General features: G+C 39.2%; 1 protein-coding gene across 3 annotated transcripts in view; it reads right to left on the bottom strand.

Moving 5' to 3' along the window:
* The window catches only part of anapc4 (anaphase promoting complex subunit 4), a 111,006-nt gene that overhangs the window by 54,060 nt on the left and 36,932 nt on the right, over window positions 1-20,014 (bottom strand). For all 3 annotated transcript variants that reach the window (XM_072252933.1, XM_072252934.1, XM_072252936.1), the window contains 7 exons: window positions 19,143-19,253; window positions 18,652-18,735; window positions 10,698-10,784; window positions 5,870-5,934; window positions 4,692-4,734; window positions 4,442-4,518; window positions 2,361-2,461 (listed from right to left, as the gene is read on the bottom strand). In XM_072252933.1, the coding sequence (XP_072109034.1) occupies window positions 2,361-2,461; window positions 4,442-4,518; window positions 4,692-4,734; window positions 5,870-5,934; window positions 10,698-10,784; window positions 18,652-18,735; window positions 19,143-19,253 (568 nt within the window). The remainder of the gene's footprint in view (window positions 1-2,360; window positions 2,462-4,441; window positions 4,519-4,691; window positions 4,735-5,869; window positions 5,935-10,697; window positions 10,785-18,651; window positions 18,736-19,142; window positions 19,254-20,014) is intronic.

The following is a 20,014-nucleotide window of genomic DNA, read 5'->3' as shown; positions in this document are numbered from 1 at the left end:
GTTCTGATGGGATGCATCCCTGGTTACTAAAAGAAATGACAGAAGTCCTGGCAGATGCGTTTGTGATAAATGACCAAAATTCTCTGGACAGGTCCTGGTGGATTGGTACACAGTGTATGCCACACCACCCTTTAAGAAAAGATGCAGACAAACTGTGAGTAATTTAATGTCTGTACTTAGGAAAATGGTTGAAGCTATCATTAAGGACGAAATAGCAAGACAGCTGGATAGAAGTGGCTCCATCAGCAGACACAGCATGGATTCAAGTACAGCAGGTTCCGAATAGCAAACTTACTGGAGTTCTTTGAGGATATGAGCACACTAGATAGAGGGGAAGAGATGGATGTTGTATACTTGGATTTTCAGATGTCGATTGATAAGGTGCCACATAAAAGACATGTAAGGATGCATGGGGGTAATGTATTAGCATGGATATAGGATTGGTTCCTGAGAGAAGACAGAGAGTTGGGATAAATGGGTACTCCTCTGGGTAGTGGTAAGTGTTACGACAGGGGTCGCTGCTTGGCCCACAACTGTTCACAATCTACATCAATGATTCGGAAGAGGGGACTGAGTGTAATGTATCTAGATTTGCTGATGATACTAAACTGAGTGGAAAAGTAATTGTGCAGAAGATGCAAAGAGCCTACAGAGAGATAGATAGATTAAATGAGTGGGCAAGAATCTGGCTGATGGAGAACAAAGAGGTCAACCACTTTGGAAGGACAACTAGAAGATCAGATTATTATTGCAATGGTGAAATGCTGTTATACTGAGGGACATGGGAGTGCTTATGCCTGAATAGCAAAAGTTGGCTTGCAGATGCATCAGGTTATCAAGAAGGCAAACTGAATTTGAGAACAGGGAGGTTATGCTGCAATTATACAGGGGTACTGGTGAAGCCACACCTGGAGTACTGTATGCAGTCTGGTCTCCTTACTTGAGGAAAGATGTACTGGCTTTGGAGGTGGTGCAGAGGAGGTTCACCAGATTGATTCTAGAGATAAGGAGGTTAGCCTATGAGGACAGATTGAGTCACCTAGGTCTATACTTGCTGGAATTCCAAAGATTGAGAGGAGACCTTATAGAAACATAACAAATTGTGAAAAGGATAGATAAGATAGAGGCAGGAAAGTTGTTTCCACTCGTAGGTGAGACTATAACTAGAGGACACAGCCTCAAGATTTGGGGGAATAGATTTAGGATGGAGATGATGAGAAAACACTTCCTCACAGAGTAGTAAATCTGTGGAATTCTCTGCCAAGAAGCAGCAGTAGAGGCTACCACATTAAATATGTTTAAGACAGAGTTAGATAGCTTTTTGCATAGCCCGGAATTATGGGTTATGGAGAAAAGGCAGGTGGGTTAAGTCTACAGCCGGAACAGCTACGACTTTACTGAAAGGTGGAGCAGGCTCAGAAGGCCAGGATGAATTTTGAGATTCTCTATTCCTGTTTGCTTCATCCGTTCTAGATTCCTCATATGATGAGCAAGCCCTGCTTTTTAAGAAGGTACACCAAAGTAAATAATCTAATGCTCGTGGTTCCCAGTAGTATGCGTCAATAACGAAGCCTTTTAGGGATGCTCCGAGAGAGTATGGGAATCTTTTCTGTCCGCCACATGACTGTTTGCCCTCCCTCAGTCAGTTCTCTATGAAATAGCAGTGTCTGTCATTAGACATTATTCTGACATGTCCTGCACACCTGATCTGTGACCCTTTCAGCAATGTACATGTGGTGGGGAGGTTTGTTTGGGACAGAATGTGGCAGTGGAGTACTCTTCATTGAGAAGTCTGGCATGCCTGCTATACAATGTCTATGTCTCAAAAGTATAAAATGGGCGCATGACAATAGGACGATCTACCAATAGAAAAGGCGTTACAGTAAATTATAATGGACCAGATTGTTTTTTTCCCTAAATATTTATTCAAAGCGTATGAACCTCACAGGCTGAGCCAGTATTTAATTGCCAATTACTAGTTGTTCTTGACAAGGTGGTACAGAGCTGCCTTCGTGAAAGGCTGCAGTCCTCAATGTGCGGGCACACCCACAATGCTGTTAGGGAATTTTGAATCAGTGATGGTGTAGGATGGAAAACTACTTTCAAGTCAGGATGGTGTCTGACTTGACAGGGAAGTTCCAGACTGTGGTGTTCCCATGCCTTCGCTGCTATTATCCTTCTTTCTGATAGAAGTCATGTGTTTTGCAATGTGCTTCACCACGTATTTTAGAAACATACTTGAATTATCGAGGATACCTATTTTAAATAACAAAACTCTGTATACTGAGAATAGTCATATCTAGTTTCTTAATAGTCATTAATATTCTGTATTTATAAATTTCAAAATATTTAAAATATACCTTCTATTGCAGGCACATCTAATCCCAAAGGTTGGTATTTCTGCTTCCACATAGCCATTCCTTTTAGTTCATTTAAATGGTACAGAAGAGCCTCTGATCCACTGTGTGTGAAGGAAGACAGAGCAATAGAAAAACAGCCCATGATACAGTATATAAAAGTCACATCATAAAAGAGTTTTTCATCCTAAGAATATGCCATATAACGAACAATGCAATTGAAAAACTAAATTTATAATGCCAAAAGCCTTTTATTTCTATCTGTATGAAATTTTATGTATGACATATGCTTATTATTTAAGAATCACCATTCAGTTTCAGTTATATCAGCAGTTTCATATTTTATCTTCTAAATGAAATCATGAAAATTATTATGCAGCCTTTACCCTTGTGGAATTAGTGCTCACAATGGATTAATTAGGAGCTCACTTGTCTTTTATTCAAAAGTTTATGAGAACAAGTCCCAATTAAAAATAAACTTAGACTTCATGCTGATCTTCCATGCAATGCTACAATATTGGAGGTTTCAAGTTACATTTGAGATCTTAAACTATCTCTTTCACGGGTGTAATTAAAAAAAAAACACAAAACTATCTTGAAGATCGGAGATTTACCTCAGAGAAGACTATTTTGTCAAAGTCGTATCAGTATTTATGAAAGCTTGGAAGTATGTAAATTGCATTCTGTAAATTCTTCATAATAATTCTGAATCAAGGTGGACTAGCAATAGTGAATGGTAATTTTACCCTCTCAGTGACATGTTGTGAGAGAGGATTCTATAATAACACACAAAATGCTGGAAGAACTCAGTAGGTCAGGCAGTATCTACGGAGAGGAATAAACATTAGATGTTTGAGGCCGAGACCCTTCATCAGGACATGGCCCAAAATGTCAAATGCTTATTCCTCTCCATAGATACTGCCTGACCTGCTGAGTCCCTCCAGCATTCTGTGTGTGTTGTTCCGCAACAGCTACAATTTCCAGCATCTACAGAATCTCCATGTTTCAAGTTTCCATAATTCTTGTAATTACTGACAGTATTACCCATGAAAACTACCAGATTGTCGTAAAAATGCAATCTTTTAAGGAGTTGAACGGATCATTCTGATCTGGTTTGACTTTATGTGATGCCAGTCCCATACTTAACAAAAGAGATATAAACCCTTCTTGCAGTGTTACCCACCTTAATAAAAGTCCACAAAAGGGAAATAAGTTCAAAATGGCTCTCCTTTCCTAAGCATCTACAATTTCTTCTGCTGTTAAATCTTCCCTTATAAGGAAATGAACAATCCATTTGCATGGTTGCCACTTACGTAATTTCTAAGATTGACTGCAACATTTTTACTGGGCTAAATAAAGCCACACTCAATAGTGCCAGAGCAGCTATGCTTCACAGATTCATTTCAAATCTTATTTTGTTTTTTTCACTAGTTATTAACTTGATATCTCTTGAGTTGGTTGGGGTAGGGGAGGGCAGGGGTGGTTGGAGTTCAAATATACTATTTTAACAATGCCGCTTTCATTTTAAATATTATCTTGCTCCATTTGGTAGCTTTATATAAACTAAATCTATATTACCTTTCACGGTTATTAACAGGTGATATCACCATACCATGACTGAAATATCTATGTTTGTATTTGTCCATTCTAGATGAATGATTGTTGTAAGAGTCAAATATCTAGATTGCATTTATGGCTGTATTCCACTTCAGTGCTTGCAGTTAATTTAGTTTGGATAGCAAATGCCAGATATTGGAAGTAGTAGAAGAACTGCATTGATTTAAAAACTGCTATTCATTTAGCAACTACTTCCTGGTGGAGGTGAAAAAGCTCATGTTCCTCATGGGAATAATTCTGGAAATTTGTAAAATAACAATATTGTCCTAAAAGAAATAAGCCCAAAGCAAGAACAATGGAAAATCCATATTTGTTTAAGTCACAGCTATAAAAATGAAATATTGACAATATTTAAAAAAACACAACAGTTTGATTCTGATCATATCTTACAGCTGTTGTCCAGCATAAAAACTTGGAAATGCACTTCAATAATAAACTCTTCTCAATTTAAAAGAATGATATTCTACCTTTGCAGGTGACTAATAACCAATTTCTGAATACTAGAGTAAGATGATTCGATGGACTGACCAAGCTTCTTTAAACCCTGTTTTAAACAAAGAAAAATGTTCACAGGCAAAATGGAAGCCATCATTTCACAAAAAGATTGTATCAAATTGAAGAAATAACTTTACCAAAACCACTTTTATTAGTATATTCAAGATTACTACTAGTTGTCAAAATTTTTATTTAATTCTTTCTATTTTTCAGTATACTTACTTTAACTGTTAGCTGGTTCATAAGTAAAGACTGCAATTCTGGACTACAAACAAAAACACACATTTTAGTTACAGCTAGACAATGTAGATATCTTGGCAAATTTTTAACTAATCAAGACGCAAAACATTTCACAAAGAACAGTAACGGGGATGGATATGGAGGAGTTAAAGATGTTGGGTGTGCTGAACCAAGAAAAAAAAACAGGCAGAGTTAAAACAGGTGAAAATTAATACACAAGTAGAAGCAGTGGAATTAAGTAAAAGAAATTTGAAAAGAGATGAAGGTAATCACATAAGAAATGCACTTATGTACACAGCGGAAACTAATGAATGAAAGATTAAGACAGAAAAAGCAGAAAAATGGTATTTGGTTCCAAATAGTGGTTTTACCTATATAAATTTATTATATAAAAACTAAAATAACTTAAAAATATCTTATTTAAAAGTCAGCAATATCCAAATAAAATCAAGAAAACGTGTATGTAAAATTAAATAAAATAAGCCTTTGATAGATATTAAAAGTTATGGCAAGTTATGGAGAAAAAGAAGCACCATATAAATTAGTTAAATCAAACTTAACTTTAGCAGACAGCCCCCAAAATGAACTTGATCTTTAGGGGGAAATAAACATCACATACAGACAGTTAAATAAGACTGATCTTTTAATCTTAGACCAGGTTTCTTAAGAGCAAATAAAATAAAATCAGCATCAACATAAGACCCAATAAGATATAAAAGCATAAAAAAAAAATGAATTGATTTAACAGGTGCTAAGAAGAAGGCACTGAAGGAAAACAAGAATCAAAGAATAAATATTTCAAGACAGCTTATAGTTAGCGTCATCGTCCTCAGAGAGAAGGAGTTCTAGAAACACTTACATTGGAAAAAAAATTATTAAAAATACAAATAAATGGAACTATAAAGAAATAAAGTCAATCATTTGAAGCAAACTTGACAACCTACCATGATGGAAGTAAACATGTCAAAATTCAGGATTTGCAAATCAAATGTAAACAGGCATACTACATGCTAATTTTTATACATATTTAAAAGGTATTGAAATGATGGCTCATCATTAACTAACAGGAAAATGAATCTGTCAGATAAATTATTAAGAACATGCATGTGCTATTTTAATCATATCTTTGTTATAAAATTCAAGAGGCTTAACAAACTTACCTAGCTTTACCCCACATCAGGAGCTGCATGAATTCTTCCTGCACTGAAGTTTGAGTATTTTTTTCCTAAACAGAAAAATAATTACATTTGAAGATTCTGGAGCAAATAATCTCACATCTGGGATTCTCGGTGCCATATAGGCTATTACACAGCAATGGAAATAGACAAAATTAATTTCCAAGCAATGGTGATACAAGCGGAAAACGTTGCCAGTAGGCAAAGAATGGCTGCTAGACGAGGTATTTTATACTTTTAATTATTTGGGTTATTTTAAACGTATTTATTTTGTGTGTTTTTAATTTTAAAGGACACATTTCAACAATCTTTATACATTTGTAATTTTTAATCTTTACTGATTTTTGAATATCCATCAATGTTAGAAACATATACATGTAAACTCCTTCGCAGTATTTCAGCCTGAAAGTGTTGTTTTCCTGGCTGTCAAAGCAATTATGTGGGCTTTATGATTAGGGGAATACTAGGTTAATTCAAGTAATTAATACAGCAGGTAAGGGAATGGTGAGCATGGATATTTGCTGTTCCCATGAAATTCTGAACTACTGGGATGAAAGGCTTATCTTCTCTCTGACTTGGTTAAAGCATAATTATTTCGAATGCCACTGAAGGATTTCTCTGCTAAGTTTCAGCTAAAGCATTTAAGTTGCACCATAATGATAATTGCATGTGATCAACTACCCCAATGAAAATGGAATAACAATCGTAACACTCTTCAGAAGTTTCGGTCTCCAAGAGGCTTATATTTCTGAATATTGTGTGGCCACTTATAACATTTTAAGCATTAAGATCTTATCTTAATGAAATTCAATAGAACCATAATCAAATTAAATAATTAACTTTATTTTGTCTAATAATCTTGAATTAACTCTCCAATCTTTGTTCATTTATACAGAATATAACAACAATGGTTATTTGCTAATACAGGTTGAGTACCCCTTATCTGAAAATCCAAAATCCAAAAACATCCAAAATATAACCATATAACAATTACAGCATGGAAAACAAGCCATCTCGGCCCTTCTAGTCCATGCCGAACTCTTACTCACCTAGTCCCACCGACCTGCACTCAGCCCATAACCCTCCATTCCCTTCCTGTCCATATATCTATCCAATTTAACTTTAAATGACAACATCCAACCTGCCTCAACCATTTCTGCTGGAAGCTCATTCCACACAGTCACCACTCCCTGAGTAAAGAAGTTCCCCCTCATGTTACCCCTAAACTTTTGTCCTTTAACTCTCAACTCAAAATCTGAAACTTTTTTGAGTGCTGACATGATATCACAAATGGAAAATTCTACAAGGCACTGGGAAAGTTCCCAGGCGATGTGCAGGTCTCTGTGCACCAAGGACAGTTCTGAGAAGTGACCTCACATATGTAATGAATAGAAGGTAATGATAAACAAAAAGAAACACTTCATAAAGTGAAAAATGAAGATCTCAATTGTGTGTTGAAAGAGTGTATTCATCAGTGTCAGAGTCAACATATGCCGCTTAATGGTATGCTGATCATTAAACAAGCAAAGATTTACCACGACAAACTGAAAATTGAAGGTAATTGTGAATATTCAGCAAGCTAGTTACAGAAATTTAAGAAAAGGTATGACATTAATTTTTTAAAGAGTCTGTTGATCATGAAGCAGCAGAAAAATTGACGAGCTTTTCAAGACCGTCTCTGATGAAAATCTAACACCAGAGCAAGCCTACAATACTGATTGTTATTATACCTTACATAAAACCTTAAAAAAGTACATTACAAATAGAGTATTGTAACCTTTTAATCAAAGCACGACATTGTAAGTGGCAACTGAAAGTCCGCCATTGTTTGTTGTTCAATAGCTGATTCAGATATTCTCCTATTGCTGCTGTGCTGCTTTTGTTACCCTGGACAATTATATTTTCATTACATTAATGTTATGTAATAATTTTTACTGTTAAGTACACATGTGATGAGCAAGTATAAGACCAAGATTGATTACCAATAGAACATAAATTCAGAGTTGGAAATGATGGTGATCCCAAGCTATCTCATTATATATTCCAAAATCTGAAATCAGAAACACTTCCAACCCCAAGCATTTTGGATAAAGAGTACTCAATTCTACTACCAGATCGACTATTAGATTACCAAGACAGAGGTCAGATTTGGTGTAAATCTATGTTCCAATGCAGGACAGGGTATAATTATTCAAAGAGATTAGTACCAAGATTCACTTTGAATATAATACCTATTATGATTAGTTCAAGTTCAAGTTCATGGGCTGGAAGGGCCTATTCCACATTGTATTTCAATAAATAAATAAACAAACAAACAAAACAGGCATTATACCTGTATACTACCAAATGAAACAATGTTCTTCCAGACCAAGGTGCATTTACTGTACAACACAAGTTAAAAACTAAACAGTATACGCTACCAGCACTTCATATGCGATGAGACCTGGGGGGTGTGGCGAAGAGTTCAGTAGTCTCACAGCCTGGAGGAAGCAGCTTTTTCCTATCCTAACAGTTGTTATCTTATGTGCTCACCATATAAGAGCAAGTTGCACCTCCCTCTTAGAGTTCCTTAGATGTTTTAGTAAGTAGGCCTTTTATTTATTGAATTGAATTGACTTTATTACAGTGGACTTGCTTTTTTTTTGATCTATCATATTATTGCCATCACTCTGAGTTTGTCCTTCAGCTTCTCAAAAACACAAAATTAAGGACAAGTCATTAGTCATGCAGTGTTTCAAGAACTATTTTGGAATCTTGAACTTTCATGAAACACTTAAATGCTCTTAGACATGCACAAGAAAACTTTCTTTAAAAAAGATACTTAATCATTAAGGATTTTTGCTTGCTTTGATAATTAGACTTGTTTATTTTTAAAAACACCATAACTGTAATATATTGTCCAGTTTAGAGAAAGACACAAGTAAAGTTTGTATTATAAAGGATGTTAACAGATATCAAGAATCATGGAATTGATGGGGAATTTCTCTCTTCCTTGCTGTAGCTGAATCCACTCAGTTAGCATTCTGACTAGTTGCATCACCAGCTGGTATAGAGGCTCCAATGAAAGAGGCAGTAGAGTGTGGTAGACTCAGTCAGCTCCAACACAGGCATATTACTCCACATCACTGAGGACACCTTCAAAAGGAGGGGTCTCAAAAAAGCAGCATCCATCATTACTGACCCTTATTATTCAGGATATGCCCTCTACTCGTTACTATCATCAGGGAGAAGGTTGAGGAGCCTGAAGATACACATTCAATGTTCGGGGTTCAATTCCCCCTGCGATCTGTAAGGAGCTTGTACGTTCTCCCCATGACCTTGTGGGTTTCCACCAGGTGCTCTGGTTTCCTCTCACATTCCAAATACATACGTTTGTTAGTAATTTGTTGGCATGCTATGTTAGCGCCAGAAGCATGGCGAACCTTCTGGTCTGTCCACAGCATATCTCATAGTGTTGAGTGCTGACAAAAACAATGCATTCCACTTTAGGTTCCAATGTTTTGATATACATGTGACAAGTTATTCTAATCTTTGTATGCCCTTACACTTCCTCCCTTACCACCATTCAGGGCCCCAGACAGTCCTTCCAGGTGAGGCGACACTTCACCTGTGAGTCGGCTGGTGTGATATACTGCGTCCGGTGTTCCTGATGAGGCCTTCTATATATTGGTGAGACCCGACGCAGACTGGGAGATCGTTTTGCTGAACAACTACGCTTTGTCCGCCAGAGCAAGCAAGATCTCCCAATGGCCACACATTTTAATTCCACATCCCATTCCCATTCTGACATGTCTATCCACGGCCTCCTCTACTGTAAAGATGAAGCCACACTCAGGTTGGAGGAACAACACCTTATATTCCGTCTGGGTAGTCTCCAACCTGATGGCATGAACATTGACTTCTCTAACTTCTGCTAATGCCCCACCTCCCCCTCGTACCCCATCCATTATTTATTTATATACACACATTCTTTCTCTCCCTCTCTCCTTTTTCTCCCTCTGCCCTCTGACTATACCCTTTGCCCATCCTCTGGGTCCCCCCCCCCCTTTTTCTTTCTCCCTGGGCCTCCTGTCGCATGATCCTCTCATATCCCTTTTGCCAATCACCTGTCCAGCTCTTGGCTCCCTCCCTCCCCCTTCTATCTTCTCCTATCATTTTGGATCTCCCCCTCCCCCTCCCACTTTCAAATCTCTTACTAGCTCTTCCTTCAGTTAGCCTGACGAACGGTCTCGGCCCGAAACGTCGACTGTACCTCTTCTTAGAGATGCTGCCTGGCCTGCTGCGTTCACCAGCAACTTTGATGTGTGTGGCTCCTGTTCTATCCTCTTGGATTACTTTTGGGACTTGCACAGATTTGCTTAAAGAGTCAGTTAAGAACAGCATATACCAACCTACACCAACTCTATTATGGTGATGGATCACATGGTGGGATAAGGCTCTGGATATCATAGTTTGATTTACTTATACGAATCATAGCGCTCTTCACTGACTGAATGGTACCAACACACTCTTCCTGGCCGCATACTTGTTGCAAAAACAAAGATCTTTTGTGAAATAGTGACATAGATCTGATACTTGTTATTCACACAGTTGGGCCTTTTAGTTTTTGCACAATTCTCCCCGAGGACAGTCGGATCTTCCAGTGATCAATTAATTGCAATCACCTTCATGTTTTCAGTAATGTTTGGGTCACACCTTGAAAATATATTGTATTACAGATAAACAAGGCCAAGTAGTTTGTTCCAGGGGATTTTTGGGGTTGTTGTTTAACACACCACACAACTGAAATAGAATGATTTTTGCCAATACTAACCTGCACAAACTTTGTCAGCCTTAGGTCCATTTGCATTAAAATATCTTCCCAAGCTTCACACATGCAGGTCAATGACAATTTTTGGTACTAATGATTTAAAAAAAAAAGAGTAATTAGAGTAAAGTAGTAATATAACCAATATTACAGTAACAAGTGAGCAGGAGCTGGTGAAGGCCATCCATTGTGTTACAGCAGGGGCCCCCAACCTTTTTTGCACTGCGGACCGGTTTAATATTGACAATATTCTTGCGGACCGGCTAACCAGGAGGGTTGTTCCAGTAGGGACAAAAGTAGCAGTCAAATCCCGGGACACTCTACCCTGGGAAAGACTACCATGATCATGAAGCCTTGCGTGGGCACCTGTGTGCGCATGTGTGTCGTGTGCATGTGATGTGCGCATGCGCGTACGTGCCGATTTTCCCCCACAAATCGGTTTTGCCTTCATCTTCCCGACTATACTGTACATACATTATTTCTACTTTATATAGGCTGTGTATTGATCATATCATTCCTGCTTTTACTATATGTTAGTGTTATTTATTTTCGGTTTTATGTGTTATTTGGTATGAGTTATTAGGTTATTTTTTGGGTCTGGGAACGCTCAAAAATTTTTCCCATATAGATTAACGGTAATTGCTTCTTCGCTTCACGCCATTTCGACATGAAAGGTTTCATAGGAACGCTCTACCTTAGCAGGGGAAATACGGGACAAGGGCGGTCCCGTATGGGACAAACCAATTTCGCCCAATATATGGGATGTCCCGGCAAATACGGGACAGTTGGCAACCCTATGTTCAAGTTCAACAGTGCGTGACAGGGAACAAGGAAAGGTGCAGTTGACTCATATAATTTCCTCACGGCCCAGTAGCACATGCTTTGCGGCCCGGTGGTTGGGGACCGCTGTGTTACAGCATTGCTTTAAACACCGCTCTTTGATTTACTTGCCAGAAGTCCATTCAGAGATATGACTGAAATCTATTAGCATAAGCTTCAATTTTTTTTAAGGAAGTTGTCATATATTTACAGTTGCAAGAAAAAGTTTGTGAACCCTTTGCAATACCTAATACCTATTTGGTGCAATAATAATAGGGTAGTCGTGATGTGTGATTTAAACTTTCCTAATATTGACTGGCATCTCCTTAGAACAAGGGGTTTAGATCGGGTGGAGTTTGTTAGGTGTGTTCAGGAAAGTTTTCTGATACAATATGTCGATAAGCCAACTAGAGAGGCTGTACTTGATCTGGTAATGGGAAGTGAACCTGATCAGGTGGCAGATCTCTTGGTGGGAGAGCATTTTGGAGGTAGTGATCACAACTCTATCTCCTTTACCATAGCGCTGGGCAGGGAAGGAGCAGGCAATTTGGGAAAACATTTAATTGGGGTACACGGAAATATGATGCTATTAGGCAGGAACTTTGGAACATAAGTTGGGAGCAGATGTTCTCAAGAAAATGCATGGCAGAAATGTGGCAAATATTCAGGGAACATTTGCATGGCGTTCTACATAGGTATGTTCCATTGAGGCAGGGAAAGGATGGGTAGGGTTAAAGAACCATGGTGTAGAACAGGGGTCCCCAAACTTTTTTGCACTGTGGACCGGTCTAATATTGACAATATTCTTGCGGACCGGCCCACCCGGGGGGTGGGGTTGGGGTGCTCAAGTAGGGTTAAACTCACCTCAACATGTCTTTTACAGTTAGGGTCGTCAACTATGTCACTCCCAAATAAGGGACAAAAGTAGCAGTCAAATCCCGGGACACTTTACTCCAGGAAAGACTACAATGACCATGAAGCCTTGCACAGGCACCTGTGTGCGCATGTGTGTCGTGTGCATGTGATGTGCGCATGCGCGTACGTGCCGATTTTCCCCCACAAATCGGTTTTGCCTTCATCTTCCCGACTATACTGTACATACATTATTCCTACTTTATATAGGCTGTGTATTTATCATATCATTCCTGCTTTTACTATATGTTAGTGTTATTTATTTTCGGTTTTATGTGTTATTTGGTAATATTTGTTAGGTTATTTTTTGGGTCTGGGAACGCTCAAAATTTTTTCCCATATAAATTAATGGTAATTGCTTTTTTGCTTTTCCCTATTTCAGCACGAAAGGTTTCATAGGAACGCTCTACCTTAGCGGGGGGAAATATGGGACAAACCAATTTAGCCCAACATACGGGATGTCCCAGCAAATATGGGACAGTTGGCAACCCTATGTTCAAGTTCAACACTGTGTGACAGGGAATGAGGAAAGGTGCAGCTGACTCATATCGTTTCCTCACGGCCCGGTAGCACATGCTCTGCGGCACGGTACCAGGGACCGCTGGTGTAGAAAGGATGTAGCAAATCTGGTTAAGAAGAAAAGCTTACGAAAGGTTCATGAAACTCAGTACTGCTAGAGCTCTAGAAAATTTTAAGGGTGCCAGGAAGGAGCTCAAGAATGAAATTAGGAGAACTAGAAAGGACCATGGAAGGCCTTGGCAAGCAGGATTAAGGAAAACCCCAAGGCATTCTACAAGTATGTGAAGAGCAAGAGGATGAGCTGTGTGGGAATAGGACCAATCAGGAGTGAGAGTGGAAGCATGTGCATAGAGCCAGAGGAGGTAGCAGAGGTACTTAATGAATACTTTGCTTCAGTATTCACCAGTGAAAAGGACCTTGACAATTGTGGGGATGACTTACAGTGGACTGACACAGTTGAGTGTACAGACATTAAGAAAGAAGATGTACTGGAGCTTTTGAAAGGTATTAAGTTAGATAAGTTGCTGGGACCGGACGAGATAAACCCCAGGCTACTGTGGGAAGAGAGGGAGGAGATTGCTGAGCCTCTGGTGATGATCTTTGCATCAACAATACAGATGTGAGAAGTACCAGAGGATTGGAAGGTTGCAAACTTTGTTCCCTTGTTCAAGAAAGGGAGTAGAGATAACCCAGAAAATTACAGACCAATGGGTCTTACTTCAGTGGTTGGCAAGTTGTTGGAGAAGATTCTGAGGGGCAGGATTTATGAGCATTTGGAGGGACATAATCTGATTAGGGATAGTCAGCATGGCTTTGTCAAGGGCAGGTCATGCCTTACGAACCTGACTGAATTTTTTGAGGATGTAACAAAACACATTGATGAAAATATACCAGGAAATGTAGTGTATATGGATTTCAGTAAGGCATTTGATAAGGTTCCCCATGCGAGGTTCACTCAAAAGGTAATGAGGCATGGGATCCAAGGAGAACTTGCTTTGTGAATCCAAATTAGCTTGCCCACAGAAGGCAAAGTGTGGTTGTGAATGGTTCGCATTCTGCATGGAGGGCAGTGACCAGTGGTGTTCTGCAGGGATCTGTTTTGGGGTGCCTCCTCTTTGTGATTTTTATAAATGACCTGGATGGGTTAGTAAGATTGCTGATGACACAAAAGTTGGGAGTGTTGTGGATAGTCTGGAGGGTTGTCAGAGGTTATAGCGCGACATCGATAGGATGCAGAACTGGGCTGAGAAGCGGCAGATGGAGTTCAACCCAAATAAGTGTGAAGTGGTTCATTTTGGAAGGTCAAGTTTGAAGACAGAATATAATATTAATGGTAAGACTTCTGGCAGTGTAGAGGATCAGCAAGATCTTGGGGTCCATGTCCAGCCTTGACAGTGTTGTTAAGAGGCCAAATGGTGTGTTGGCATTCATCAACTGTGGGATTGAGTTCAACAGCTGTGACGTAATGTTACAGCTATACAAGACCATAGGTAGACCCCACGTGTTCAGTTCTGGTCACCTCATTAAAGGAAGGATGTAGATTCTATGGAGAGTTCATAGGAAATTTACAAGGATGTTGCCTGGATTGGAGAGCATGCCTTATAAGAATAGGTTGAGTGTACTTGGCCTTTTCTCCTTGGAGCAACGGAGGATGAGAGGTGACCAGATAGAGGTGTATCAGATGCTGAGAGGCATTGATCATGTGGATAGCCAGAGGCTTTTTCCCAGGGCTGAAATGGCCAACATGATGGGGCATAGTTTTAAGGTGCTTGGAAGTAGGTATAAGGGGGATGGCAGAAGTAAGTTTTTCACACAGAGAGTGGTGGGTGCGTGGACAGCACTGCCAGCAAAGGTGGTAGAGGCGGATACAATAGGGTCTTCTAAAAGACTCTCAGATAGGTACATGGAGCTTAGAAAAATAGAGGACTATGCAGTAGGGAAATTCTAGGCAGTTTCTCGAATAGGTTACATGGTTGGCACAACATTGTAGGCCGAAGGGCCTGTAATGTGCTGTATATTTCTATACTTCTATGTTTCTATACCTGGTTTTCTGCATTAATTACTCATAAAATGTGGTCTGATCTTCATCTAAGTTGCAATAATAGACAAACACAATCTTCCTAAACTAGTAACACACAAACCATAGTACTTCTTGTCAATACTGAGTGCTCCATTTAAACAATCAGTCTAGGTTCAAAAAAGTATGTGAACCTCTGGGGTAATGCCTTTACAAAAGCTATTTGGAGTCAGGTGTTCCAATCAATGAGATGAGATTGGAGGTGTGTATTGTAGCGGTGTCCTGCACTATAAAAAACACATACAAAGTCAGGTTACTGACAGACCCTGCCCTTCTCAAAAAAGATCTGTTTACGTGCACCATGCATCGATCAAAACAACTTCCAGAAGACGTTACAAAAACTGTAGAGATGTATGAAGCTGGAAAAGGTTACAAAATCATTTCTAAAGACCTGAGTGTTCATCAGTCCACAGTAAGAGAAATCATCTATAAGTGGAGGAAATTCAGTACTGTTGCTACTCTCCCTAGGAGTGGGCATCCTGCAAAGATCACACCAAGAGCACAATATGCAGTGCTGAAGAAGGTGGAAAAGAATCCAAAGGTAACAGCAAAAGACCTGCAGAAATCTCTGGAACTTGCTAAAGTCTCTGTTTACTTGTCCACTATAAGAACAATACTAAACAAGCAAGGTGTTCCTAGAAGGACACCATGGAGGAAACCACTGTGTGTATGTATATACCAGTGCGTGCGTGTGCGTGTATACGTGCATACACCATGAATGATTGGACCATAGCGAATACTGATGAACAGAGGAGTCTTAGGGTACAAATCCAAGGATCGCTGAAGATTGCAGGAACATGTTGATAAACAGGAATATAGAACAATAACCTTAATAACTACAACATATAAAAGTAGAATTATGGTACAGTTTAATAAAACATTTCACGGATGAGGAGATTCTGAATATGCCAGGTTTGTTTTCCTTCATGCAGAGGAGGCTAAGGGGGGGACCTGATTGAGGTATACAAAATTATGAGGGGTACAGAGGGGGCAGAAAATATTTTCCATAACTGAGGTATCAAAGCTAGGGGAAATAGATTTAAGGTGAAGAGAAGAAACATCAGAAGGAATCTGAAGAATGGTTTCACACAGGTGGTTGGAATCTGAAATGGACTTCCTGAATGTGTGGTAGAAGCTACTCTCAGCATGTGAAAGGTATCTAGATAAGTGCTTGAATTACCTGGGCACAGAAGACTACAGGGCAAGTGTTGCTAAATGGGAAATTGATGGTTGTCAAGGATATGGTGGGCCAAAGACCATAAGACTCCGGTTGTGATGTCTGTTATTTATCAAGTAGGGTGCCGTGCACAATCCTGATTTGATGGAGACGGACGTGAGAGCATGGAGGAATATCTGGTGAAACTTCTGAAATGTCTGCTTCGCTGCTGCTGCTACTGTGTGATCCAGAATCTCCAGAGGGGAAGGCCCCGAGTCCTCGGCTTTGCTTGTTGCTTGGCGGCCGGGGCGGGGTCGAAGCGCTCGGCAGAGGATGGCTGTGTCAGAGGGCTGGTCGGACGCTCAAAGTTTTTGTACGGACTCAGAGTCTGCTGCGGTCGGGTGCTTCCAATGGTGCTGCATCGGCAAGTCTGCGGCACTTGGAGGTTCATGGTAGGGAGAGTTTCTCCCTTCTACCATCTGCATGAGATGACGAGGCTATCGGGACTTTGAGACTTTTTTAATTGTGCCCATGGTCTGCTCTTTATCAAATTACCATATTGTTTTGCACTGTTGTAACTATATGTTATAATTATGTGGTTTTGTCAGTTTTAGTCTTGGTTTGTCCTGTGTTTCTTGTGATATCATTCTGGAGGAACATTGAATTATTTTTTAATGCATACATTTCTAAATGACAATAAACGAGGACTGAGTGTCCTCATAATCTAATTCTAACAATATACTTAACTGCACATTTTAGCAATTGGAAGCTATCACATGAGAGCTTAAATCTATTATAGCTTTCACAAAGCTTCAAATGATTATTCCCTGAGAGCAGTAATCCTGGTGAAATTTGATGAAGGCTCATTGACCCAAAACATTAATTAGGTTTCTACTTTCACAGATGCTGTTTGACCTGCTGAATATTTCCAGGAAATTTTTGATTGATTTCAAATTTCCAATACTGACAGAACTTTGATTTTGCATTAACCTTGGCTTGTGGCTTCCTTATCCTTTTTGGAAAGGTGCAATGAGACCAACAGTGATTTTTTTTGAATAAGAACTGAAGGTAGTTTTCTGCTTTATAAGATTCAATACAACTCAAAAAATTTATTTATCTATTGGTCTATTAAAAGTTTTCCAGTTTAATAAACTTAATATTTCTGAAATGAACTATTAAGCAATATCCTTTTTATTTTTTGTTTCTTTCCAGGTTTAGCACTATTAACTTTATAACAGTAATCATATCAATATATTTCAACTTTTCCATAATATTGTGGTGTTTGGTAATGGATTATTTTTCTCTCCTCACAACTTTAACTTGAAGCTGTGATCTACTGCTACATAAAATATCCAGACTGGCAAAAAAATTTCAACTTGGACACAGAAGATTTAATTCTTCAAATGTAGCCCCAAGTCTCCATGTTATCAATAACTATTGCTGACAACACACATGGCAGCAAGCTCTGCTTGAGCCAATTTATCAAGCAGATTGCATTTGCAGGTTACATTGCTAGCATGAGTTAAGTCATTATAATGAAACAATTCAGAATCTTCTTCACATTTCTGGTAGACTATTGTAAATAAAACACCCTCATTCATCACTATCTGTTTTGACAGATCACATGAAGGAAACTTCAAGAGCTTCAACAAACCAAAGGCTTCAGGAATGCTGATGTCAGTGATTTAGTTAACAAACTAAACTGTCAACATTTTTTCAATGAGAACCTTGCCTATGGAGGCAATACTTTCTAGTTTGCATCACTAACCTGGATTCCGTTGGGAAATTCCTACTTAGGGAAGAATTGACATATAATTTGATGGTGCTCAATGGTGACTCCTTTGTGTTCATCTATGAAAATAGTTTAATTTCTACCTTTGACGCCTCTCTTTTTTTCTTTTCAGGGTAGATGAGGTTCTGTTGAAGACCATGACCTGGAGTTACACTCAGACTTCAGTTTTTTGCAGTGGTGGGACTGCTCCTGGTGGCTCATGACCGGCCGCTTTTTGATATTCCGAGGGCATGGCCTCGAAGATGAGCATGCCTTTGGTTTTCCGGACATGTAGACAGGTTGATTCTAAGCCAGTGCCGGCAAATGAAATGTCATGGAAGAAAACTGAACCTCAGGAACACCGGATCAGCTGTCGAAGGCTCTGTACTCAGCAAAATGCGTGCTCTCTGCTCTCTCTCATTAGTGGAGAAGAGATTGTTGCTGTTCTCTGGGCGGAGAACTCAGAAAAAAAGTCTTAGTATTGAAAATTAGTAGAAGTTTTTTTGGCTCCTCATTATCTGACAGATGAGCCCAGTGAACTAGCCAATGCCAATGTCATATATCAGTGAAAGGTCACTGGCAATTAAAAAGACAAGTTCAGGCATAAAACAAGAAAAATCTGGACACAAAGACAATCAAATATAATGAAATAATTAATCTTATGTGTTGATCTGTTATAATTCAAGCTTGGAACTTTGGACTGTACCTGGAGGAGTGTTGAAATATGAGTGAACTTCCGGGCCATCCGAGTAACCTCAGGCAAACAATCTGACAGTAAGGTGGTATCTAACTGTATAAACAAAAGATGAGACCTTTTATTATAAAGCTAACATTTTGTTTCAATGTTACTACTCCTACTATGATGTTTGCAAAAAAAGTTCTAACTTATTGCAAGCTCAAACAGATTAGTGAATTTATACTCAAAACAACAGTCAAGGGGCATTTTTTAAAACGCATTTGTCAAACCATTCAGACTTATTTGCAAACAACAGAAAATCTATAGATGCTGGAAATCCAAGCAATACACACAAAATGTTGGAGGAACTCAGCAGGCCAGGCAACGTTTATGGAAAAAAACACAGTCGACATTTCGGACCGAAACCTTTCAGCAGGACTTACTTGCAACATTTGTTACATTAATCATACAATACTAAACCAAGATTATACATTTTTTGACCTAAGTTCAGGAAATCCTACCTGAAAATAGCTGATAATTGGCTCTGGTTCTTTGGATAGCTGAACCTCTGTTACTACAGACAATGATTTTAAATCACTGGATAAGCAAAGTCCCAAACATCGGCCTGCAATCTGTAGGGGAAAATCAAAATCATGTTTAAGCGTAACACTTTATTACATCTCACTATTCATCTTTTAACTAAAGATGCAAAGCCTTCTCTCAAGAATCATGAAAAATATTTTTAACTAATTCAAATCTCATTAGCTGCATGCTCACTAGACTCCATAATTTCTTTCCCATGAAAATTCTCATCTCCAACACAGGTACATGATCCTGCATGTCAACATCTCAAAGTCTCTATCCTGGGCCCAACATACTGATACAAGAAGGCACGACAGCAGCTCTTAGGAGTTTGAGGAGAATTGGTATGTCCCCAAAGACTTGCAATTTCTGCAGTGTACTGTGGAGAGCATTTTAAGTGGTTGCATCACCATCTGGTACAGAGGGGCGCTGCACAGGATTGGAAAAAGCTGCAGAAATTTGTAAAATCAGTCATGGGCACTGGCCTCTCCAGCATTGAGGACACCTTCAAAAGGCGATGCCTCAAAAAGGTAGCATCCATCATTGTGAACTCCATCACCCAGGATATGCCGTATTCTCAATGCTACTATCAAGGAGGAGATACAGGAGTATGAAACTCCTGTACTCAACATACTCAAATACTCAACATTTCAGGAAGAGCTTCTTCCCTTCCAACATCAGACTTCTGAATGGACAAAGAACCCATGAACACTTCCTCAGTGTTTTTTCCCCTCTCATTTTGCACTACTAGAGGCATTGATCGTGTGGATAGTCAGAGGCTTTTTCCCAGGGCTGAAATGGTTGCCGCAAG

Source organism: Mobula birostris, chromosome 3, assembly GCF_030028105.1.
Source record: "Mobula birostris isolate sMobBir1 chromosome 3, sMobBir1.hap1, whole genome shotgun sequence".
In the NCBI taxonomy this organism is placed as follows: Eukaryota; Metazoa; Chordata; class Chondrichthyes; order Myliobatiformes; family Myliobatidae; genus Mobula; species Mobula birostris.
Note: the sequence above shows the minus strand (reverse complement) of the source record. Positions and strands in the feature narration are given on the sequence as shown.